At 41.5% G+C, this 27,843-nt stretch overlaps 1 protein-coding gene across 1 annotated transcript; it reads left to right on the plus strand.

The window, feature by feature from the left end:
- Nucleotides 1-27,758, plus strand: LOC124280714. The gene is made up of 7 exons (XM_046716698.1): nucleotides 1-690; nucleotides 19,981-20,217; nucleotides 20,838-20,912; nucleotides 21,540-21,647; nucleotides 22,278-22,481; nucleotides 24,726-24,809; nucleotides 25,614-27,758. The coding sequence occupies exons 1-7, from the start codon at nucleotides 1-3 to the stop codon at nucleotides 25,686-25,688; spliced, it is 1,473 nt and encodes a 490-aa protein (XP_046572654.1). The 3' UTR covers nucleotides 25,689-27,758.
- The last annotated feature ends 85 nt before the right edge of the window (nucleotides 27,759-27,843 follow it).

Genomic DNA, 27,843 nt, shown 5'->3' on the forward strand with positions numbered 1-27,843 from the left:
ATGTGCCACAACCTCCACTTGCATGTGACACACCATCCACTGGCATGTGCCACACCCTCCACCAGGATGTGCCACACCCACTATTACATGTGCCACACCCTCCACAAGGATGCACCACATCTTCTACTTGCATGTGTCACACCCGCCACAAACTTGTGCCCCACCCTCTACTTGCATATGACACACCCTCCATGCGCCACACCCTCCACCAGGATGTGCCACACCCACTACTACATGTGCCACACCCACTACTACATGTGTCACACCCTCCACCAGGATGTGCCACACCCACTACTACATGTGCCACACCACCAGGATGTGCCACACCCACCCTCCACCAGGATGGATGTGCCACATGTGCCACCCTACATGTGCCACACCCTCCACCAGGATGTGCCACACCACTACACATGTGCCACACCTCCACCAGGGATGTGCCACACCCACTACTACACACCCTCCACCAGGATGTGCCACACCCACTACTACATGTGCCACACCCTCCACCAGGATGTGCCACACCCACTACTACATGTGCCACACCCTCCACCAGGATGTGCCACACCCACTACTACATGTGCCACACCCTCCACCAGGATGTGCCACTCTCCACCCACTACTACATGTGCCACACCCTCCACCAGGATGTGCCACACCCACTACTACATGTGCCACACCCTCCACCAGGATGTGCCACACCCACTACTACATGTGCCACACCCACTACTACATGTGCCAACCACCCACTATTACATGTGCCACACCCTCCACCAGGATGTGCCACACCCACTACTACATGTGCCACACCCACTACTACATGTGCCACACCCTCCACCAGGATGTGCCACACCCTCCACAAACATGTGTCACACCCTCCATGTACAACACCCAGTATCTGCATGCACCACACCCATCACATGTGCTATGTACAAATGGTTAACATACAAAACTAGACATACCTATGTATCGTGTATAGCACTAGTTGCCAACAACTATACAGACTGTTCAAACTCAAGCTTCATAAAAAGATCACCATAAAAGGATTAACCATTTTTTCCACTAAACATTCGTCCAACATTTTAATTCACGAAAGGTTTTCAGTGACCACACGCCAAATTCATCAAGTTCGTTGTGACGGCCCATGCATATTCTACCTTAAAGTGTAGGCCTACACAGTATGTGAGGATTTCACAGAGTACGAAAAACATATCTATCAACATAACTGACACAAGCGGCATCTTCTTTGCGTTGTTTGTAAAGCTAGTTTTGAACAGTAGGCGTTTCAGCTGATACGATAGCAAAATAGACACTCTGTCGCAGCCCAGGCGCACAACAGGGGAGGTAACTCTGAACTGCACCGCATGCCCCAGGTCACCAATTATCTCCTATGACCTTCCGGGTTCACGCTCTTATGAAACTGAGCCATTTCATTGGCTGGTCGACAAGCATGGAAAGTCCCTCTTGGTTTGTTTTTTTCGCTCCACTAACATAGATCTAAAGCCGTGTTTGCTCAGCTACCTACTACGTTCCTATCCGAGCACTCATATCGCTTGACACATATACATTATAACACCCCTGACTCAACAATGTACTGACGGAGCTCTCTAAAAAAACATATCCCGTCCACTGAAACATATCCGATCTTCCCTTACAATTTCCCAAAGCTATGATATATATTTAGTAAGTGGTCCAGCTGGTATATTGCCAGCGATCTTCATCAACACGGATGCTATGCGTGATATAAACAGATGACAACTGACGATTCATGGTGAGGCGACAATGCACACTTGTTCCGTCTCCTTGTAGTGTTGAGTACGGAACCTAATCAGGCTGATTTATACAGTGCTACACACAATTGGGAACTTATATCAGGAACTGATATAGCACAGACAGTATTGAGTACAAATATTCCTACCTGGTAAATAAAGTTGTCCATATTGTACGTCCTTAGCCCAGGTAGTTCATGGATGTTAGAACTCTAATCGCTTAACTTCCTCATCAGTACTTCCTCGCGGAAACTTTATCATTGTGGGTAGACGAAAGGCGGGGAATGTGAACGCAGTTTTTTCGAGCGTTTGTAATTGTAAGCATTTCTAACACAAATTATACCAAAACAGCATTTATACATATGTAGAACTACATGGTAGAACCCGGATCTTAAGTAGACGCATTCATTCATTGCGAACAGGCTACAGAAATAGAGGTTGAATATTTTTTTATGTATTTCAGTTTCGTGATTTTAGTTAAACTGAATACCCATTGTCAAATACGCACATACGTAATATGTGCAGAGCATGTGTAGAACTATACTGACCCAGAGCATATACAGAGAATAGGACATATCCTATCGGTGCGTCACTGTGTATCGACTTGTAGGTACATGTGTAAGCATAGACTAAGATTGTGTATATGTTAATCTGGGCTTGTGACTCGTTCTACCAAGTATGATTCAGTACTAACATCAACACGTGTGTAATACTGACAGTACGATGTACTCACCGAGGATTTTGTAGGGAATTGTTGACATCCTGAATGTAGGGACCGACATTAGAGCTGATACCCCTCAGCCTACTTCCATACGGCGAGGCTATACTTATCCGGGAATAGATGGTATGTGTTGAAACCATCACAGCACAAACACATTGACCTTCTCAAGATCGATGTGAGGTTGGCCTCTTATCATTATTATTTTTTTTTTAATCTTTAATTTTGCTCATGTTTATTTATGTGTTAGTGGCAGGATGGGACAGGGTCTGGTCATAACTTTGTAAAGTTGTCTGAGAGTTTCGACTTTCGTTATAGTGGGAAGTAGTATAAGTAAGATCCTTTTCTTGAACGAGGCCCAAAACAGGAAAAGGTTCACGACATTATCTGTGAGTAACAGTGAGTGAGTTTAGTTTTACGCCGCACTCAGCAATATTCCAGCTCTATGGCGCCAATCTGTAAATAATCGAGTCTGGACCAGACACTCCAGTGATCAACAGCATGAACATAGATCTACGCAATTGACATGTGTGAACCAAGTCAGCGAGCCTGACCACCCGCCTTTTTCGACAAGCATGGGTTACTGAAGATCAATTCTAACCCGGATCTTCACGGGTCTGTGAGTAACACGTTGTATGGTGGGTACCAGGGGGGAAGGGGGTGTCTGGATGACCCGTGGTCCTGTTCCTTTAAACCATCTTAGAGCTGCGACCTTCGTAAGTATATTACATGATCTATGAGTGACACATTCTATAGTGGGTACCCGAGTGGAAGTTGTGGTGGTGTGATTGAGTATCTAGGGCTGATTCCATATGCTTGGAGCAATGTATATTTGGGGACGATAATCTATCTTCGGCAGTCACACACACACATATACACACACACGCATGCATACAAAAGATAAACAGATGAAAGAGAGAAATGGGTGTCAAAGCAAGAGACCGTTGTCAAAGCTAGAGGAAGACGTTAATAATTTCACAGCGTTAAATATGATATGAGTTTTTATCATTTCCATTCGGAACTGCCCATATTTATTTGTTGTCAAGAAACAGAACTTATTGTTTCGCTTGTTCATACCGGGTATTCAGAATTGCATCTTCAAAGGAGGAACTTGTTAAGATCAATAGGGTGTCGTGGCACAAGTTGTTCAAACGAATGGTGCGTGTATTTGTCTCTTAGCTTAATATTATAATAACCTTGACCTTAAGTAACCTTTTTTAGGGTTTATTCTTGGTGTAGGATAATTATAATACCTTGAATTTGTTGTCGGGGAATTAGCTTGGGACCGCAACACCTTCAAATAACCAAGAGAAGCATCGACTAGTGGCCAGTCTTTATTCGGTGCATTTCATGAGTGAAATACCCGGAATAAAGGCCGTTATATATACCACCGATGCTCTCAGGGTTCGTGACATGGTCGCACGTTCAACGGTCACTTTAAACAATACTTACAAATGCTGCTAATCTACACTGCTGACTATCTAAATCTTGAAATTACCTCGTAGCTTTGAAAGACTTGAGAATGCAGAAATTACTGAATTATCCAACAGTTTTCTCGGAGAGCGTGTTATCATAGAGTAATGTTTACTTCTGTCTCCGGACATGTCGTCTTAACAATTAGTACATAAAGCTTATCAAGAAAACTTAGGAATGAAGACGAGCGTATATCGATACTGACAGATTATAGACTTGGGCCGGACCATGCATGTAGTCTTAAAGCTTTACACATAATGCTAATTATCTTACAACTTGGACAATGAAGATCAACTCTAGCTGAGACAGCGTTTAGTATTCTCGTTATTGAATAAAATATACAAAATGTGCTGTCTAGTCCTATTTTATAAAGTCACAATTATTTATATAAGATTGAGGAAAATATGACGTGTTTTAGAACTATGATAATATTTATGATTCTGACCAATGAAGAAGGTAATGCAGCTCACATGACACGAATGTCCAGCCGCAAATGGTATAATGAATAATGGTACATAAACTGTTTTCAGCACATCCTTAAGTACCTCTGTGTAAATACGTCAGGTCAGTGTACGTGTGCTAACCCATGTCGTTCAGCTAACAACGTGAATTTTGAAAATCGTTATGCGAGAAATGATCCTGTTGGACGTTGAACTGATGAATCACACTGTTCAGTTGCAGTACATTTGAACTTTTCCCATATCACAATTTACCGACTCTGGGAAAATGTCGGTAACAGGGTACCATCGTCCAAATTAGGGAGACCCGCATGGCCTCGATTGCCCTCTCTTATGGGCGAAGAATTGATCTTCAGTAACCCATGCTTGTAAGAGGCGACTAACGGGATCGGGTGGTGAGACTCGCTGACTTGGTTGACACATGTCATCGTATCCCTATTGCGTAGATCGATGTTCATGCTGCTGATCACTGGATTGTCTGGTCCAGACTAGATTATTTACAGACCGCCACCATATAGCTGGAATATTGCTGAGCACAGCGTAAAACTAAACTCACCCACTATGGGGAAAGAAAAATATCTTGTCCATATCCTGGTCAAATTTACAATTGTGCGTCATTGTGTCGACGTCCCAGTGTTGTCCCGACTCTCCAACTATGACGTTAAAAACTAAGTTCATTTTTAAGATTGTGGCATACATTCTTTAAGACATATGCAGTGGTCTTGCAGCGCCAGACAGGAGCTCGACTATCAGTCATGAACAAAAGAAATCGACCCTTCCCCATGACGTCAAATTCCATCGACGTCGAGCTAGCAACCAAGGACGTCGTGCTCTGGGGATAACAACGGACGGCTCAGAGGTCTGTACACCGATATTAAGCGATTTCCGACTGTTCTGTTGGACAAACGACGATGAGGAAGCCAATCTGTATTTAACAGCCCACTTGACTTGCACGATTGAAGCCTTGTGATTCTGAGAAGGGCTGTATCCCTAGAAGTCGTCACTCATGGTTAACCTGAACGCTGTCCTGGACGTCATGACTTTACCAATGTTTTCTGGCCAGTCGCCTGACAGAGATAATTGACAACCAACATCTCTTGCAACAGCCCTCAGTGACATGTCAGCATTGCGCATACCAATAACTGGCAATCTTTGAGCAGTTGTCATTTGAGGAAGCCCCCATATTTGATTGATAGCACCGAAATCAATATTGATTGTTTTAATTTTCCTATTTATTGAGCAGTAAGAACAGTTCACTGACACTTTATTTTAAGTAATGACGGGCGCATGTCTTGCACGTTATGCTTGCCGTTGATCATATCAGTGGACACATGGGGGTTACAAATCAAAGGTGTTGCGATACTTTTTTCCATGAGTATATTATGTCACAGTTCCTTCTTTTTAGAGGAAGGAAGTTTAAATATGTTCAAAATTATATATTGGTTTTAACAATCTAAAAAAGTATGTTATGTTTCCTACATATCGTCATAGTGTTCCAGGATTGTGACTCGACTCTCTGAGTGATTTCGGTTTAACACCCATTATAACAGTATTACAGTAATATATCGGCGTGTCGAGTTCTACCAGGGGTGGTGGGGTAGGCTAGTGGTTAAATCGTTCGCTCGTCACGCCGAAGACCCGGGTTCGATTCCCCATATGGGCACAATGTGTGAAGCCTATTTCTGGTGTCCCCCGCCGTGATATTGCTGGAATATTGCTAAAGCGGTGTAAAACTATACTCACTCTTACAGACTCAGACGTCAATCGCTTATATAGAGCCCTCGAGCAAAGGTATGGTTCGGGCAGAAATTCGAACTTGCGATCGTGAGGTTCTCGAGTACCCAAGGGACGCAACTCTTCACAGCAAATCGCTGCGCTTCGGGCCACATTACCACCTGTTGCCTATACTTCCCAACTGCAATTATTCAGTCTATATACATAAACATGGTCACAGTTTAACAACACTTTCCCTGACCAAACCATATGTTGTGTTCAATATTTATGTTTTTTCACTCTGAACTCCTTGAAGGATGAACTAGGCCTCGGGTTGAACACGTGGCCATACCACGTGACTCCACACGTGGATAGTTCCCGTCTCAAACGCAATCCGCACCACGCCCGAAACTTTCCATCACATCTGACAGTGAGACAGGCAGATATAATCTCCACGACTTAAATTTCACTTTGCGGTGCATTAAACAGGAGACCCGCCTTTGATTCGATCTCAAAAGTTGACATGCATGTTATCATTGCATTATACCGCCAGCATTGCTGTACGGTCCTCAGATGTGCATGGTTGAAGGGCATGGTGAGGTTAGACTTACGCCATGTCTCTGAATATATATAATTTTGGTCGAAACAAAAAAACATTAATTAAATTGAAAAGAGACATTGAAGACTCGATTTATTTAGGGCTTCAGCATTGCAGAATGGGGTGGGTGGAAAGGACTGTGAGGCAGACTATATTGCGACCTGCCGTATAGACTGACGCTCATTCTCTGAGAATATGTAATTCTGACAGAAGTATTCAGTTACATTTTAATTGAGAGTGAATGAGTGAGTGAGTATGGTTTTACGCCGCTTTTTAGCAATATTCCAGCAATATCACGGCGGGGGACACCAGAAATGGCCTTCACACATTGTACCCATGTGGGGAATCGAACCCGGGTCTTCGGCGTGACGAGCGAACGCTTTACCCACTAGGCTACCCCACCGCCCTTTTAATTGAGAAGGTTGGTTGGTTGGTTTGTTGTTTAACGCCGCACTCAGCAATATTCCAGCTATATGGCGGCGGTCTGTAAATAATCGCGTCTGGACCAGACAATCCACGGATCAACATCATGAGCATTGATCTGCGCAATTGGGAACCGATGACATGTGTCAACCGAGTCAGCGAGCCTAACCACCCGATCCCGTTAGTCGCCTCTTACGACAAGCATGGGTTACTGAAGGTCAATATTCTAACCCGGATCTTCACGGGTGGGACTGTGAGACAGACTGTAGTGCGACCTGCCGTATAGACTGACGCTCAGTCTCTGAGAATATGTAATTCTGACAGAAGTATTCAGTTACATTTTAATTGAGAAGGTTGGTTGGTTGGTTTGTTGTTTAACGCCGCACTCAGCAATATTCCAGCTATATGGCGGCGGTCTGTAAACAATCGAGTCTGGACCAGACAATCCAGGGATCAACATCATGAGCATTGATCTGCGCAATTGGGAACCGATGACATGTGTCAACCAAGTCAGCGAGCCTGACCACCTTATCCCGTTAGTCGCCTCTTATGACAAGCATGGGTTACTGAAAACCAATTCTAATCTGGGATATTCACACCCGAACCAGTACAACTGACATGAAGAATCCATGACACAATTAAGTCGTTGCTGTCCCGAACGTTCAACTACAAATTCTGAATGTCAACAATATTATGTCCCACGCAATACAAGCAAAACAAGCACATCCATGGAGCCAGTAGCGTCACGCTTGTGTAAAACCAGCACCCGGACGGAAGTCCATATAACCATTAAACCCAAGCATATATGTATGAAAAATTATTAATCGAAATCCGGATGTCAGCTGAGCGCCGTCGGGGGTCGTATAAGCGGATGCGGGCTTGACTGCGAAGTATAGTTTAATGACTGAGATACACATCTGCGCAAAAAAACAATATTTTACCTACTTCCTTAATATTCCAAGCCGTTGCGGTTAGCCCTGGAGGAATTTCCTGATTTGGAGACATAAGTGGGTTTTGTTCGTGTTGCATCTCTGTGTATATTTTTATCTGTGGAAACAATGACATTCAGCTGAAATAGGCGAGGTTACAGATGCGTGGTAATTGCCACGTGGAATATCTCGAGGCGTTGTCATGACGACGTGTTTGGGTTTGAGGCTACGTATATTGAAAAACTGTTTTTGACATTTTGTCAATTTTAAAAAACATAAATGACAAGTTGATAGATTATGAGTTGATAATGCAAAATGAATGTATATTATGCTATTCAAAATGCCCAAGTTTAAACATCAATATCTGTGAAATTCCTTATTCATTCTTTCATTTAATCATTTATTTATTCATTCATCCACAAAAAAAACCACCCATCCATTTATTTATTCATTTATTTATTTATTTACTTATACATTTATTTATTTATATATTTATTTATTTATATGCAAGTTTGTTTCATCATTTATCTATTTATTTATCTACAGTATTTATTTATTCATTTATTTACGTTTATATTTATTGTCATATTTATTTATATGTGTGTTTGTGGTGGTTGAGTTTGGCACTTGAATTATGTGTTATAATTTTGGCCCATACTTTAGAGTGTGTGTGTCTGTGAGTACCTGAGTACGTATGTACGTATGTTGGGTTTATCGTCGCTTCCCTGATACATAATTTAGCTATATTCACGCATGTCGGTTTGATTGTGAAGCAAGGCTTGACGACGTGATACAGGCCTCAGAGTTTACTTTAGTGATGTGACACTTTGTTATAAACTACCGGGCAACAGGGCGTACACACTCGGAACAAGGATTTCACCAAAACGTTACAAAGTTATCAAAACGGCTGAAAACATTCGCTGAAACACTACACACTTAAGGTCCAGACCACAACGGTGATAACGGTATCAAACGCATCCTGTTTGTTTCATTTTAGCTGACACTGTCTATACAGGTGAATGTTTTACATTTCACAAGAGTGTATTTGACAGTAAGTGTTGTGTAATCAGCCCCGTTCCGTGAAGATTCGGGTTAGAACTGATCTCAGCAACCCATGCTTGTCGTAAGAAGTAACTGAATACTTCTATCAGAATGACATATTCTCAGAGACTGAGCGTCAGTCTATACGGCAGGTCGCACTACAGTCTGTCTCACAGTCCCACCCGTGAAGATCCTGGTTAGAATATTGACTTTCAGTAACCCATGCTTGTCGTAAGAGGCGACTAACGGGATCGGGTGGTCAGGCTCGCTGACTTGGTTGACACATGTCATCGTATCCCAGTTGATCGATGCTCATGCTGTTGATCACTGGATTGTCTTGACCAGATTTGATTATTTACATACCGCCGCCATATAGCTGGAATATTGCTGAGTGCGGCGTAAAACTAAACTCATTCTTCCATTGGCGTTTCTCATTCTCACTACCTACTACCCTCTATGACTGTGTACTCCGGTTGCTAGGTACCCAGGGTCATTCTGAAAAAAGAAATACTAGGGTCATGAGAAATAACCATTCGAGAACCATAATTATTTATAAAACACTGAACCATTTATACTTATAAAATATTAACTGGAATCTGTAAATATGATTCAGGACTGGGACATACCAGTGACATATATATGAGTGCCAACTACCTCCTTTTCAAAATGGCCGCCAGCGTAGCCATTTTGAAAAAAAATACACTATATTAACAATAAAATCCAAAAGTGGTCAATTTAAGAAAGAGTTGTTCATGATTGAATTCACAATATATTTATCAGGTATGTCTTCTTTGCTTTCTGGGGCGGTGGGGAGCCTAGTGGTTAAAGCGTTTGCTCGTCACGCCGAAGACCCGGGTTCGATTCCCCACATGGGGACAATGTGTGAAGCCCATTAATGGTTTCCCCCGCCGTGACATTGCCAGAATATGTCTAAAAGCTTCGTAAAATTCAACTCATTCACTCTTTGCTTTTTGGTATAGCCTGCATACCGCGAAAATAGGAAACATTTGGATACTTCCGGTTTTTAACCACCTGTAACAGACGCAGGTCTTGCACGCCCGCGTTATCACATATTGGGACCCAATGTTATGTTGATACCACAGTCATTACCTACAAGCCTTCCGCCTTTCTTGCTCTGTTCAAATGTTCCCTTTGATGCCTAGTCAAACGTTCCATCTTCAACCCAGGCCTTGTAACCAGTCACTCCCGCAAAACACGCGTCTTAGTCAAACACTCTCCCTTGATGCCTTGGCCAAACATATACATTTCTCAAATGTCCATCTCGACGGACGCTGGTCAAATATATGTCACGTGATTTTGAATCCACTTGAAATGACAATATATGACCAGAGCGACTTTATAAAGCTGGTGTTGTGAAGAACGGGAGTGTGTGTCCGAGATTTCTGACCAGCTGGTTGTGTAGGATACGGGAACGACTCTGTAATGGAAGACCTAGGAACTGTGGCTCAGTGTGGTAGAATATGGCTGGCGGTGTTCAATACCGTGTTTACGGTAGGTCCTAATTTTTTCTGAAGACATTAATTTTTGTCACCGCGCTTAATACTTGCTGCGGAGGCGGTGAGGTAGCCTAGTAGATAAAGCAGTATGTGAAGCCCATTTCTGGTGTCCCCCGCCGCGATATTGCTGGGATATTGCTTAAAGCGGCGTAAAACTAAACTCACTCTCACTAATAATTGCTGCAGCGGTCTTCATTCGGATTATCAAATCATTCGCTCGTCACGAATGAGACTGAGGTTCTAATATATATCTGGGTACAATGAATGAAGCCAATTTCTAGCATCACCAGGAATCCTTGTGCTGAAATATTGCGAACATCGGCGTAAAATAATATTTATTCACTCGCAAAGAAGTATTAGCATAATTGACACTTTAATTACGTGATTTTTAATGACGTTTAAATAGAAATATATGAAACCGATTCCCCACATGGGTAGAATGTATGAAACTTATTCCTGCTATCCAAGCCGTGATATTGCTGGAATATTGGTAAAAGCGGCGTAAAGCTAAACTCACTTAATGTCACCTTATCAAAAGAGCATCATAATGGTAGAGTTTCACAGTACAGATATACCTGCAAGCGTCACACGATCAATGAATATTTAATCGTGTTAAAGTGATTCAAATACAATCCGTCTGTCGTGTTGTATTCACAGTATTTTGTTTTTTCAACCTGTTTAGTTTGCATTTCCTGATGAAAAATGTTATTAGCTTCAAGCATGAAAAGGTCAAGAGAAATCGCCCTTTACACTGGAACAATTTTTTATCTACCTGAGGATATATAACTTTTTACAGAATAAATTGAACTTTTGTTTCTTCTTGTCAAATCAGATAATCTCGTGACTGTGCCAGTCTTAAAAATATAACTTTGTAAGATCTCTCAATAAGATAAATATGTGTACAGCGTGAATAGACAATTATCCTCCATGTTATACGTAGGAGGCTGTACAATATGGCAGTGGGTGCAGCCTACTGGTGAATACGTTAGCTTGTCACGGGTTCGATTCCTCGAATGGTTGTTATGTGTGAAACCACTTAATCGTGTCCAAATTGTTGGAATGATGTAAAAAAAGCGCCGTAAGAAGTGTCACACAAACCTTTTTTTCGTCTATATGTTTACCACGGAAAAGGCAAAATGAAATTGGAAGTGTTTATTTTGTGTTTTAGGACAAAACCATGCAAGTGTCTGAAGAGCACAGTCAGTGCATTCTTTTCTTGACACTGTTGTTTATTATACAGTACAATATACATTATCAGGGATGCCAAGGCGGAAATGTATAACTTTGTACAACCCCCCAGTCACGTGCCCTTGTTTACATAAACATCTGAACAATATCTGACGTCACAGAGGCATAGCCTTCAAGAATCATCGCGATCGTCGATCAACAGCTTCTTCAAATATGCAAATATTGTGATATTGTCTCTTTTCTAAACGTTAAGTCAAACAGTGCGTGGTTTTATTTCTAACAAAGAAAACAAGGAAAAGAGACTGACGTTGTTAACGAAGTTAAAAAAATATACTTTATACATCTCTTTATTTATCAGTGTTTTACAAATAGAGGCACCAAGATATACTGATGGACAAAAGAAACATTACACCCCTGCTCAATATTAGCTTATGACGTAAGAAACTATAAATGGGCACAGCTACAGATAACTTTTTGAGCTTATCTGTACCTCTGAAATGGTAGTCCAGGAGGAGAATCTCAAAAGGGGCCTAGAAATAGGATTTCGTAGCCTCCCCAGTACTGATTTTGTTTGACACTATTTTCAGTTAGTATTATGTCTTGGGCTCATGAAAAGGCCTGTAATACTCTCAGATTGTGGTATCAGTTTTTTTTTACAGGCCATTATATGTGGTGGGGGTCTGGGGGCATTTTCGTCACATTTGGTTTGCTGCCCGACAACACCTCAAAGTTAGTCATTAATAGTTTTACTACTGTCAATCTGATCACTTTCATTTTGACTTCTGTGTACTGCTAAAGGATGTAGAAATTATTTGACATAATTTTGTTTTGTAAAAATCAAAATGGCCGCCATTATGGCCGCCATTTTGTTTTGTCGTGTTTTGCCTTCTCAGCACTTAAATCTACATAAAAATGTACACCGAATGTTTCCATTTACATCCAAAGTTGATACTTTTGATGTGTTTTGACACTTGTTTCTCCTAGAATGATGGCTTGGGCACAAAACAAGTCATTTTGTATGGTCATAGCATGGTAATTTAATGTTTTACAGCTTATTCTTTGAGATAGGGGTATTTTGGCATTTCTCAGACTTTTCATGAAAATGTGTCAGAGTGATTTATGTAATGGCAGTTAACATTATTTTTGTTACTAAAACAAGTTGTTTTTGTTTTCTCTTTACTTCTAGAGTGACGGCATGTTATTAGGAATGTTTACATATTACCCAGAATTCAAAATGACCGCCAAAATGGCCGCCATTGAAGTTTAACTACATATACTTAGTGGAGGACTAAATTTGTACTGATATGAAATCCAAACAAATCATTTAGTGTCTAATGTTGAATACAGTATAGGAATAGAGCTAAATTTCAATGATAAGGTCATTCAAAGCTTCACACTCCTAAAATATTTGATGAAATAACATTATCCAAAAGTGTTTGAAAACTATGCTTCATTGCCGATAACTACGTCTAAGCTTTGGTTGTAGGCATTCAAATTGTTCTATCTGATAACTCTTAATCACTTTTGATACATCCATAAGCTTGCAATTAACCTTCTTTTTCACTTTCTTTCATTTCATATGTTACTTCATGTCACAATCGGACCTGTGAAGATCCGGGTTAGAATGGATCTTCAATAACCCATGCTTGTCGTAAGAGGCAACTGACGGGATCTGGTAACGTTGTCAGGCTCGCTGACTGGGTTGACACATGTCATCGTATCTCAATTGCACAGATTGATGTTCATGCTGTTGATCCCTGGATTGTCTGGTCCAGACACGATTATTTACAGACTGCCGCCATATAGATGGAATATTGCTGAATGCAGTGTAAAGCTAAACTCACTCACTCACCCATGTCAGAATCGGAGTCATCTACTGGCAACAAGTCAAATGTGTTCGGGCAACAATCATCTGCCATACAAATAGACATGCCTATGTGCACACTATATCATTCTTTCTGCTGGCATGCTGACTTTTTGCATTTACACGATGTCAGTTCAACCAATCCGAGGGGAGCAGGGTCTCTCGACATCAGAATAGGATAAGCTGACCATCACAAATGCTCCAACCATGGTCAACTGGTGAAGGGATGTTCATGATTGGTTGCAGAGACTGTTTCCAAACATGGACATGGTAGTTTACTCTTTCAATGTGATGTTTTAGACTGTTGGATGTTGGTGGGGGGTTTTCATTCAATATCTTGTGTCATCTACAGACATCACTGGATTATTTGGTACATGCATAGAACTCACAAACTGGCCACAAGATATAATGAGTGTTTCTTGAACATCCAAATTGTCATCCATTTGTTGTGTGAAGCTTCTCATCCCTGGGCTTTACATCCTTTTTTGGAATCAATGTAGAAAAGGTTTTCAGATTCAGTCCATGTAAAGGTGACCACAAGTTTGTCCTGGAAGAGTTCAATCGACTACCTATGATGTTATCCCTTTGCTCTGCCCCAACCTGTTTAACATGCAAGAGGCTGTGAATCATATCCTTTGGGACAAAAACTCCACTTCCAATGTTCACAAGATGCAGACATCATTCATTTGGAAGATTGAATGGATTTGTCATCAACCCTGATGTGAACATGGACATTTCTAGCGTTCATTTTACAATGGCCCATTCAGATGGAACATTAAGAAAGAACATCAAAAGCGGTTTGTTAAATGAACTTTAAAAGCTTTTGGTCCTTCGCTGCTTATACTAGCAGAAGAGAGAATGTTGCCAGTTCATATAATTGATGGAATGGCAAAATTGCAAATGTTCAGAAAGGGAGCTGCTTCCATATTTGGACACTTGGCTGATATGCATTGAGACAACTTCACTTCAATTCTGAATCGAACAGACTGTATTAGAGTTGATGTTGTTTGGGACAGGTATGCCAGACAAGAGTAAATCAAAGCAGGGGAGCAAATGAAAAGAGGATCGCCAACGGCGCTAGAAGTCAAGATTGTTGGCAAAAACAAACCACTGCCAAGACAATGGGGAAAACAGTTGGTGTTACGTTTAGAGTGGGTAAAATTGCCTGTTCACCCCGTGTGGACAACGTTTTCAAGCAGTCCAATCCTGTCCATAGTCGCTTTATATCCCTTCTGAACTAAACATATCTCGTTCTTAATGCGCACAACCCCGTTCTAACTCATTCTTCTAAACCAACTCATTTTCAGGCGCTTCTTCCCATTCTCACTACTTTCTCACTCCGTTTCTAGTGTGTGCAATCATAATAGCAATCACTTCCTGGGTCGATTTATATAAATACCCTGCCCATTCTTATTCCGTTCTCAGTTTCAAGGTGGAAACATTGACATCACCATGCCTCCAAGGAAGAAGAAGGGTGAACATCTAATTTATAAAGGGGTCAATGCGTTCAAGAAGTTCATCAAACATGGGTGGGGTGATTCTCAAGAAATTGTAGAAGGGCTCATGATCATCAAGGCGGAGCTCCTCCATCAGTTGATGATAATGTCCCACAGCTATTCACCTCTCAGGTTTAAGCCAGTTCCTCACCCAACAAGTTCTTGTGTTTTCCTTCTTTCTTGCTCTACCAACTCATTGTACTCTTGCTCTGCTTCCGATAAAAATTGCAGGAAACCAGCATTCAATATTTTGACAGCTGCAAACTTGTTCATAGAAACTCTATCCCAAATGGCGACCATGTTAAAAACGCATGTATATATACCCTACCTTGTCATATCGTAATGCACACAGAGTTGACATAGTAAGAACTGCATGAGAACTACATAAACATACTAACAACGAGTAGAACGTGATGAGAACCAATTGCAAACTGTTAGAACCGTGTGCTACAAGTTTCTTCAGAACGATTCATTTCGTTTTGAACATATTTGCTTGGAATAGCGACTAACTAGAGTTCAGTAGAGTTCTGCAAACGGGATGGACCAGGTGGAAACTGTGTACAAACGTATTGCAATTGATGCCGGACTGCACTACGTCCTCACACATACCCAGTAAAATTGAAGCGCCACGATTCCGTTTGTAGTATGGCAATTCCGTTCTTAGTATGGCAATCTCATTTTAAGTACGTTATTACTCCGTCCCATTTTAGAACGTGTAGAACGTTCGACATGGGGAATTGACTTACATAAGTCCTCTGAAAATCACCAACAAACATTGACACAATTGGCTTTTCTACATTGATTCCAAAAAAGGATGTAAAGCCCAGGGATGAGAAGCTTCACACAACAAATGGATGACAATTTGGATGTTCAAGAAACACTCATTATATCTTGTGGCCAGTTTGTGAGTTCTGTGCATGTACCAAATAATCCAGTGATGTCTGTAGATGACACAAGATATTGAATGAAAACCTCCCACCAACATCCAACAGTCTAAAACATCACATTGAAAGAGTAAACTACCATGTCCATGTTTGGAAACAGTCTCTGCAACCAATCATGAACATCCCTTCACCAGTTGACCATGGTTGGAGCATTTGTGATGGTCAGCTATTCTGATGTCGAGAGATCCTGCTCCCCGTGGATTGGTTGAACTGACATCGTGTAAATGCAAAAAGTCAGCATGCCAGTAGAAAGAATGATATAGTGTGCACAGAGACATGTCTATTTGTATGGTAGATGATTGTTGCCCGAACATATTTGACTTGTTGCCAGTAGATGACTCCGATTCTGACATGAGTGTGTGAGTTTAATTTTACGCACTCTGTTATATTCGAGCTATATGGCGACAGTCTGTAAATAATCGAGTCTGGACCAGACAACCCAGGGATCAACAGCATGAACATCAATCTGTGCAATTGAGATACGATGAAACGTGTCAACCCAATCAGCGAGCCTGACAACCCGATCCCGTTAGTCGCCTCTTACGACAAGCATGGGTTATTGAAGATCCATTCTAACCCGGATCTTCACAGGTCCGATTGTGACATGAAGTAACATATGAAATGAAAGAAAGTGAAAAAGAAGGTTAATTGCAAGCTTATGGATGTATCAAAAGTGATTAAGAGTTATCAGATAGAACAATTTGAATACCTACAACCAAAGTTTAGACGTAGTTATTGGCCATGAAGCATAGTTTTCAAACACTTTTGGATAATGTTATTTCATCAAATATTTTAGGAGTGTGAAGCTTTGATTGACCTTATCATTGAAATTTAGCTCTATTCCTATACTGTATTCAACATTAGACACTAAATGATTTGTTTGGATTTCATATCAGTACAAATTTAGTCCTCCACTAAGTATATGTAATTAAACTTCAATGGCGGCCATTTTGGCGGCCATTTTGAATTCTGGGTAATATGTAAACATTCCTAATAACATGCCGTCACTCTAGAAGTAAAGAGAAAACAAAAACAACTTGTTTTAGTAACAAAAATAATGTTAACTGCCATTACATAAATCACTCTGACACATTTTCATGAAAAGTCTGAGAAATGCCAAAATACCCCTGTCTCAAAGAATAAGCTGTAAAACATTAAATTACCATGCTATGACCATACAAAATGACTTGTTTTGTGCCCAAGCCATCATTCTAGGAGAAACAAGTGTCAAAACACATCAAAAGTATCAACTTTGGGTGTAAATGGAAACATTCGGTGTACATTTTTATGTAGATTTAAGTGCTGAGAAGGCAAAACACGACAAAACAAAATGGCGGCCATAATGGCGGCCATTTTGATTTTTTTACAAAACAAAATTATGTCAAATAATTTCTACATCCTTTAGCAGTACACAGAAGTCAAAATGAAAGTGATCAGATTGACAGTAGTAAAACTATTAATGACTAACTTTGAGGTGTTGTCGGGCAGCAAACCAAATGTGACGAAAATGCCCCCAGACCCCCACCACATATAATGGCCTGTAAAAAAAAACTGATACCACAATCTGAGAGTATTACAGGCCTTTTCATGAGCCCAAGACATAATACTAACTGAAAATAGTGTCAAACAAAATCAGTACTGGGGAGGCTACGATTTGAAATTTTTCAGCTGCCTCCTCCTGGACTATGGGTATTCATTAACGTATTCGACACGGGTAGATTAGTTGTGTTTTGGGCCTGACAGTTCAGGTTTTCAGTGACTGTTTTCGGCGTAGTAACATTTAAATAAAGGTTTGTAATTTTTTATCAAATCCTTATTTGAGTGTATACCTTCTTTTGCCCAGGAATATATCGATAGTCCTAAAATATGTCCAATATAGCAAGTATAGACAAAACACTGAACCCACCAGAGATATAATCCAGCACAGAAAAAAGTCAAACATTCCCTTTGAGGCCTAGGCACTCACTCACTCACTAGACACTAGTTGCATTGTACCAACTTGTGTTAATGCAAAAAAAACTTAAAAGTGGTTATAATGACAGCCGTGAAAGGACCTTGTTCTCATCCATGTGTGGCCTTTTGAACTGTTGTGATAAACAGGTGTTCAGAGATTAAAGACACGATCTTTAACAATCGTCGCGTCTGGTAGTGACGTACACATACTCAATACCCAGTCATTCAGTACAAGTATTCAGTACCTATCTAGGATTAGCAGTATTGGATAAGTATTCAGTATCTATCTAGGATAAGCAGCATTGGACAAGTATTCAGTATCTATCTAGGATCAGCAGTATTGGACAAGTATTCAGTATCTGTGCAGATCTTGGGGTATTGGACAAGTATTCAGTATCTATGCAGGTCTGGCAGTTTTGGACAAGTATTTGCTACCAATATTAGCCAATATTTAATGTGGGTACACTGTGTGAATCCCATTCCTGGTGTCCACTGTTGGAATATCGCTTAAAGCGGCGCAAAACCATACTCACTCAATCACTGTGTTGCATTCGCTTAGGTAGGGTAAATTGTGTCATGTCAACACAATCGTTTGACACATGTCCACACCAGTGACCTCACTGTCAACTGTGGTTTGATGCTCGTGTTGACTGTCAACACGACAACACATATTGACAGTCAACAACACGAGCAGGGCCCGACTCAATATGAACACTGAAAAGAATGGTCGTCCCGTTCTTCATCGACCTGTAGACGGAGACCGAAAGACAGCTGCTATGTCTATTTGAAAATGATGTCCTTTAAACAGTGAATAAATGATGTACATTCTTTAGGATTGTAAGTCTTGTCTGCAATGCTTCTCGTGGAGCTCTCCACACTCAACCAATATCTCTTCAAATTGATACTGCCGCGCAAGGAATCAGATACATGGGTGGTCCTGTCATCTAAGACGGGGGAGAGAGAGTTTACTTTTACGCAGATTTTAGCAATATTCCAGCAATATCACGACGGGGGACATCAGAAATGGGCTTTACACATTGTACCCATGTGGGGAATCAAACCCGGGTCTTTGGCGTGACGAGCGAACAGTTTAACCACCGACTCCATCATGGACTACACCACCGCCCCTACATTGACTGAATAGGCATTGACAAGTCTATACACATGGATTTACACATACGTTTGACAACCATTATTGGCATGAGTATAATTTTTCAAGAAAATCATTTTGACTTTGTACTTAAAATATGCATGAGTACAGACTTATTCTCGTCGCTGTATGGCTGGAATAATGCCGATGTGACGTAAAACTCAACTCAAGGTTATATTTCATTAAAAGAAATCGATATAAATAAAACAACGGAGCTGTTATGAAATGAAATTCAATTGGCGCATAAATATACAATCTTTCTTGATGTTAACATCCTGTTCATAAAAAATGCACGGCTCTCCTGGATGGCGTTGGATGGTGCTCATGATATCGACCAACGGTTTGTCTGCTCCAGACTCGAAATGCTTGTCCAAAGACAAGACGTCTCATCAGTTTGCTGGTAGATACATCCGTGAAGATCTAGGTTAGAATTGATCTTCAGTAATCCATGCTTGTCGTAAGAGGTGACTAACAGGATCGGGTGGTCAGGCTCGGTTGACTCATGGCATCTTATCCCTTTTGCGTAGATGTTCATGCTGTTGATCACTGGTTTGTCTGGTCCAGACTCGATCATATACATACCGCCGCCATACAGCTGGAGTATTGCTGTGAGCGGGTTTGAACGGCAAACAACATCCAACCAGACCCGAAAAATACATATAGGTTGATTATTAGTGTTAAACAAAACATAAATGTGCTTGAAAAATGGTTAATCCCCCTTCAACTAACACATGCCACGTATATTCCAGATACTGGGCTCGGCCTGCTTTGTGCTGGGCAGCGTGTTGAGGTTCAGGTCCGACATATTCACCAGTTATCTGTCGGGTCTCGTCTCTAACGTCCAGGCAGAGGAATCGACCTTCACCTTAAGCGACTTCATCGAGGGCATCGCCTTCACCTTCATCGTCGTCGGACTGTTCATCTTCATCGTCGGGGGCCTCGGATGTCTCGGTGCTTGCTGGAAACTCAGAACGTGCTTGCTTGTGGTGGGTACATGCAATACTGGTAATGTCAGGTAATGTCATGTTGGGACGGTGGCGGTGGGGAAGCCTAGTGGTTAAAGCGTTTGCTCGTCACGCCGAATACCGGGTTCGAGTCCCCACATGGATACATTGTGTGAAGCCCATTTCTGGTGCCCCGCCGTGATATTGCTGGAATATTGCTGAAAGCGGCATAAAACTTTGCTTACTCACTCATGTTGATGCATATAATATGGTTAATGTAATATTGTTATGTCATGCTTGTACATGTAATATTGATAAGCTAGATAGATACTTGCCATATTGATATATGTCATGCGGTTACATGTAATATTCTTACATGTCATGTGAGTACTTTTAATATGGGTACATGTCATGTTGGATGTAATATAGGTAATTAAGGTAGGTACACATGATATTGGTATATAATATTGATAGGGAACAAAATACGTCCTAGCATTCGCATTTCACGCCAAAGACCCGGGTTCGATGCCCCAAATGGGTACAATCTGTGAAGAGTGTCCCCCGCTATTACTGGAATATTGCTAAAAGCGGCGTAAAACCATACTCACTCACTCATGCTGGTAATATAATGCAGGTCAGTAATACTATTTTCTATGTTGCAGTATGCCGTGGTTGTAGTGGTAGTGATGGTCACACAGGTCGTTGGCGTCACTTTGATGTGCACCCTTAAGTCACAGGTAAGGCCACCATGCTTTTTCAACGTCAGTACAATACATTGTGTATAACATAATATTATGCTGCCTATCGCACTCCGGCCAAAGGTGATTAGCCTTGCTGAATGCTAAGCCCATCGATGTATAGTACGTGTAATTCTATCCTTTACTATGGAATCCTGGAAGGGACATTGTCGCGTTGTCGCAATGTCGCCATCTCCGAATAAGAGCAAAATGAGGCAAAATTAACCAAAGCGCGACAATGCGACAATATTGTTGCATTGCCGCGATGTCGCATGTCGCGTTTTGAATAGTATTTTTCTATTCCTCCAAAGGGCGACAATGCGACAAATGGCCGAAATGTCGCGTTGTCGCATTGTCGCGCTTTTGTTAATTTTGCCTCATTTTGCTTGTTTTGGAGAGGGCGACAACGCGACAATGCGACAACGCGACAATGTCCCTTCTCGGATTCCATACTTTACAGAGGCAAGTCTAGATTAGCAGACAAGGGAGGCAGTCAAGAAATTATCATTTCAACTATTAATTATTACCTTAGAGACTTGTGCCAGTCGGGGGGTAGTCGTACTTTCAGTCGTTATACGTGTCCCCCCATCTCATTTACTCATACACGCACAAACAACTCTTCTTTAGTTTGACATCAGCTTAAAGACGTTGTTGAAGAGGACGTTGTCATCCAGCTACACCGGGGACATCGGCACCGACCCCGTCACACTCGGCTGGAACTACATATTCATGCAGGTATTTGAACAATATGTGAATCGTTGAATTCAATTCATAGATTCTATTATGACACGATCACTTTAAAACACAGGAACTTCAAGAAATTAAGACCATGTTGAAGGTATGTGTGTTTTGAGCGTGTCTCAAGGCTGGAGCGAAGAGTGAGTGAGTGAGTATTCTGGTTTAACGCCGACTTTGGCAACAATCCAGCAATATCAAGGTGAAGGAGACCAGAAATGGGCTTCACAGATTGTAACCCTGTGTGGAATCGAAGCCGAGTCTTGAGACGTGATGAACGAACGTTTTAACGATTAGGCAATCCACCAGCCCTAGAGCGAGGAGTGTGTGGTAGTGTAGCTCAGTGGTTAAAGCTTTGATCATCACACTAAAGGCCATGGTTCGACCCCCATAGGGAATGTTCTGGAGTGTTATGGAATGTTTTGTCATCCCCTTGGTATGATATTGCTGAAATATTGACACGAGTAGAATAAAACTTTGCTCACTCACTCATTCATCCTTGAAGGTAGTGTAACTGGGTATAGACAAGGTGGCCTTCTCTCCTGTTGCTATTTACTGTCTGTGATAATTAAATGATGACTGTGATATGGTCGAACCTGTGACACTACTAGAAATGTTGTCGTGTTGTAGCTGGACTGCTGCGGCGTTGACAACTACACCGACATCTATACGGCGACTCACTGGAACCGGACGGTGTCCGAGGGGGGCCTGACCGTCGTTCTGAAGACCCCCTTCACGTGCTGCAAGCTGGAGGGAGAGTACCCCGACATGGACTGGCCAGTTGATCCCTTCTGTGCCCTCAGTCCAAACACCTCAAACTCAAACTATAACCACGTTAGTACAGTACTGCATGATGTCAACGCTATTGTCTGAAGTATGCAAGCATATAAAATACTGTCGGAAATAGAAAAAAAAAGTTTCTTCACATTTAGATCCACAATGTATGTAGTTAATATGTGAAAGTGTGAAATATCTGTTAAACTAAGTTCGGCCTAACTACAGTCTCGGTGGTAGGGAGATAGGAAACGTTAAAAAGGGACTTTACTGAGGAGAAATTAGTGCATGAGCAATGTGTTTTTAAGTCGACTTATTTGGAACAGACCTTGGCTTTATGCAAATTTGTGTGCGATGACATTGTATTACAAAGGACACTTTTTTAAATGCCCATTTTGAAATTAGACTTTGCTTCATTAGAAACGATAGCTGACGTACAAAATAATATTTTTACTTGTGTAACTCTTAAGGATGTAGCTACCATGGAGTCTCACTACTACTATAAAAACAAACAGACATGGGGGTGGGTAGGTGGGTGGGTGGTTGGGTCGTCTCAAAAGCAAATAAGCAGACGATGGCTGGAGTCGGGCTGGGGGTAGAGATATCAGCTAAGATTTGATAATCCTTTAGGGGAATTAAACTGGGGAAGTAACAATTTACAAATAACATCCAGTCATGTCGATCTTCGGGTGGCCATGCTACCTATATATTTTTAGACATTTAATACGATGGCTGATTTTAGCCTTTCTATGGGCATCATACTGTTTTACATCTCTCAACATAAACTTTATGCAAAAAAGACACGTTAGAATGTTAAGCAATATTTGAGACATATTCAACACACAAGAAAACGCATAGAATATTTTTGAGATGACCCATTTTGCCTGTAAGTAGCACGTGCATTCCATGCTCGGTGTGTCGACGGTTCGTCATCATACCTAGCCGAGCGCCCTAATTGTCATCTATAGTCTGATCTATTGTTTTAAGCAGCTATTCGTATTTTTTCTAAGTTTTGCCCGATTTTACGAGTAAACATGCTTTTCTGGATATCCTATTACGCATCCCACTGATGTACGTGTGGGTTATTTTGACATATGCTATTTGCAATTCTTCAAATTTTCGGTATACAGAGTAACAGCCCAAACCATTTTTTTTCTATTTCCGACAGTACTTTTTAGTACAGTACACTATTGTCTGAAGTAAGTATGCAATGAAAACAGTACTGAATATTGATTTAATGAATATTGTTTTACGCTATAGTAGCATTTTGCATTTCTGACAAACCGATAATCAAATTTTGATACTAATGGGATTCGAACCCATGATCAGCTGATCAAGACGTACCTGCGCATCAGTTCGCATGGCTGGGCCACCTGTGCCCTACATAACTATCAATATGTGGTTTGCAGCACGAACCCCCATATCATGTGTTGGAACACATCCTGAATCTACTGACCAGGTGAGGCGTGACGACATTTGCTTCTCAAGTTGTTTGTTTTGCCCGATTTTACGAGTAAACATGCTTTTCTGGATATCCTATCACGCATCCCACTGATGTACGTGTGGGTTATTTTGACATATGCTATTTGCAATTCTTCAAATTTTCGGGATACAGAGTAACAGCCAAAAACATTTTTTTTCTATTTCCGACAGTACCTTTTAGTACAGTACACTATTGTCTGAAGTAAGTATGCGATGAAAACAGTACTGCATGATGCCAACACTATTGTCTGAAGCATGCATGGAGTGAGTATAGTACTGCATGATGGCAACACTATTGTCTGAAGTATGCATGGAGTGAGTACAGTACTGCATGGTGACAACGCTATTGTCTGAAGTATGCATGGAGTGAGTACAGTACTGCATGGTGACAACGCTATTGTCTGAAGTATGCATGGAGTGAGTACAGTACTGCATGATGACCATGCTATTGTCTGATGTATGCATGTATAGAGTACCGTATACTACATTCATGCATACCTCAGACGAAAGCGTTGCCATCATGCAGTACTGTACTCACACTTCATAGCTCGATAAGAACAATGCTTCCTGAAACATAATGCTCTAATTTAATGTTTCTTGAAAGAAATACATATGAGAGTGATGGTTCATGTGTTAGAGATGTTATGCCTGAAATATCCGAGACCCAAACTTATATTTGAACCATGGACTTCCAGAGGTCAGATACCTTTTCCCCTAGACCAACACTTGTTTTACCCCGACAGTGTTCTAGGTAAGGTCGTCTGAGGCTTGACTCTGTACCCTGTTACACAGAGGATGTAATTATGACTGTGTTGGTTTCAGGGTTGCTACAGCGCGCTGGAGGGCGTGGTCCTCGGCTACACAACGACGATGATAGTTGCTGGCATCATTCTGGCGGGTGTCGAGGTGAGAGAAACATGATAAGGAATTTTTATCATCTGCTTTACGGATTTGTATTCTAGGTCACGACGATGAAGAACGTAGGAATGTGTAAAACCTATTGCACGGCTCTCCAAGATGGGGTTGTATGTTTCTCGTAATGTCATTCACGGGTTTCTCTGCTCCAGACTCGAAATGCTTGTCCAAAGAGGCGACTAACGGGATCGGGCCATCAGGCTCGCTGACTTTGTTGACACATGTCATCGTATCCTAATTGCGTAGATCGATGCTCATGCTGTTGATCACTGGATTGTCTGGTCCAGACTCTCTTTTTTATAGACGGCCGCATTATAGCTGGAATTATTGCTGAGTGAGGCGTAATACAAAACTCACTCACTCACTCAGCACTCTATGCACACACACGCACGTACGCACACACGGACGCACGCAGTGTTCCAGATGTAAGATGGCGGACTTAATAATTTATTCAGACCCGACAACCCTGTGACTGACATATTACCTGATGGACTTTACCTGATAAAAGTGACCGAATGAATATTGTTTTACGCCATAGTGGCATTTTGCATTTCTGACAAACGGATAATCAAATTTTGATACTAATGGGATTCGAACCCATGATCAGCTGATCAAGACGTACCTGCGCATCAGTTCGCATGGCTGGGCCACCTGTGCACTACATAACTATCAATATGTGGTTTGCAGCACGAACCCCATATCATGTGTCGGAACACATCCTGAATCTACTGACAAGGTGAGGTGTGACGTCATTGCTTCACAAGTTGTTTGTTTAACCCTGTCTGTTTGTTTCAGGTTGTCAGTATTGTTCTGGCCGTGCTGCTGTTCCGGGAACTCAAAAATGAAGAGGAAGAAGTATTTAAAGAATGAAAAAAAGACAATCATGATTTGACAAACTCCATGATTTGACAACTTCCTTGCACACATATTAATAAATCATGATTCATAATTACAAAATTGATATGTATAAGAGACACGTAGCGCAGTTACAATCAGAAGCGCCACAATCTGCTGTGCGGAGTTGCGTCCCCTAGTTGTGCCAGGAGCCTATAATCATGGGTTAGAATTTCAGATTCGACCTAGTTATGAACCTTGTAATACTTTGTCCTACTATACCCGTCCTCTTTAAGTATTACAACGAAATATGCAATTGAAGTTACCGTTTTGGATATTTACTGCACAGTCTGATAAGCCGTGACGGAACTGAGGTAGTCTTTCGAGCCAGATTCTCTCACAGCATGTGAGGACAGCAGCCCAAGCTTCCCCTGAATCCCATCGAATTGCACACTTTAAGATTCAATGCTAACGGCTGAATCCCTCCAGATATCTTCCACTGAATCCCGAATCCCATCGAATTGCTCACTTTAAGATTCATTGCTAACGGCTGAATCCCCCCAGACATCTTCCACTGAATCCCGAATCCCATCGAATTGCTCACTTTAAGATTCATTGCTACCGGCTGAATCCCCCCAGACATCTTCCACTGAATCCCGAATCCCATCGAATTGCTCACTTTAAGATTCATTGCTAACGGCTGAATCCCCCCAGACATCTTCCACTGAATCCCGAATCCCATCGAATTGCTCACTTTAAGATTCATTGCTACCGGCTGAATCCCCCCAGACATCTTCCACTGGATCCCGAATCCCATCGAATTGCTCACTTTAAGATTCATTGCTAACGGCTGAATCCCCCCAGACATCTTCCACTGAATCCCGAATCCCATCGAATTGCTCACTTTAAGATTCATTGCTACCGGCTGAATCCCCCCAGACATCTTCCACTGGATCCCGAATCCCATCGAATTGCTCACTTTTAGACTAATTGCTAACGCCTGAATACCAAAATACAACTGAGCAAATAAATTTCTCACAAAGCTCTGAGAACAAGATGCGTGAGATTGAAAGTTAGGGAAGTTTATGATAAAATATCGAAAAGATTATTTTATGCAGAATTTGTTTGTACAAGTTTGTAAATGTTGAATCTTTTGAACCACAGAGCCCCAGAAACCCATTAAATAAACCCCGGATCGTGCGAACGCAAAGGAGGTGGCAGTCTCGTGTGTGTGACGTCATACATGACGTACCATATACCACATGACATGATTCGTAAGTCAGGTGCGTTCGTGTTATAGCAGATGCAGGTCTTATCATCTATCTTGTTAAAGCACGGCTCTCAGTACGCATTTTTATGTCAGCTGTCTGCCATTTGTTCAACCGGTCTATACTCCAAGGGAGATAACTCAGTAACACATCGACACGCCAGGTTCGATGCGGTATATACAGTTTTGATCGTATTTCTGAATACATGTCCTATATGAACCACATATTTCAAAGTGTGGTGCACATGCATTTTCAGCAGGATATGCACGGTGCGGTAGCCGAGTGGTTAAAGCGTTCGCACGTCATGCCGAAGACCCGGGTTCAATTCCCCACACGGTTATATGTGTAAAGCCCATTTCTGATGTCTCCCGCCGTGATATTTCTGGAATATTGCTAAAAGCGGCACAAAACCATACTCTTTCACTTACTTATGCAGGATATAATTCCGGTGATAAAGGCATAGCAAATGTTGAGTAGGAAAAACTTAGATACAATTAACATGCTACCGATTATAGAGTAGAAATAATTATTTCGAAAACAATGGCTACATTAAGAGTTGTGTCTGTTTGTCGTGCATGAATCTTGAACTGTGAATGGTATTTCGGGGTTCGTGACCAAAGCGACGAGTAGCCATGGTCAAGGGGAGGTAACTAGTGTTCTAGGTGAGCGTGAGTGTTTTTGTCTTCAGTCCTTCTACAAACATATCTGCCTGCTGACATGGGACAGTGGTTGGATTGCTCATCGTTCGTCCTTAGTGTTGAAGTATTTTGTCCATGTGTCTATGATGCGATTTATATCTTTCATACTTCATTGTTGTTTTTACATATTTCATATTCAATAAAACCTTTCACAGTCATAAACATGAATTGATTATCTGTGCGAGTGAACAAAGCTGAAGTTGGGATTAAAACGAAAGCGATTAT

This window comes from Haliotis rubra, unplaced genomic scaffold (assembly GCF_003918875.1).
Source record: "Haliotis rubra isolate DU_JTF1 unplaced genomic scaffold, ASM391887v1 Scf272, whole genome shotgun sequence".
Lineage (NCBI taxonomy): Eukaryota > Metazoa > Mollusca > Gastropoda > Lepetellida > Haliotidae > Haliotis > Haliotis rubra.

Coding starts and splice junctions, on each gene's coding strand:
- LOC124280714 (XM_046716698.1), top strand. CDS start 1: ATGTGCCACAACCTCCACTTGCATGTGACACACCATCCACTGGCATGT. Junction 20,913..21,539: donor TGTGCACCCTTAAGTCACAG/GTAAGGCCACCA, acceptor ACTCTTCTTTAG/TTTGACATCAGCTTAAAGAC. Junction 24,810..25,613: donor TCATTCTGGCGGGTGTCGAG/GTGAGAGAAACA, acceptor TGTTTGTTTCAG/GTTGTCAGTATTGTTCTGGC.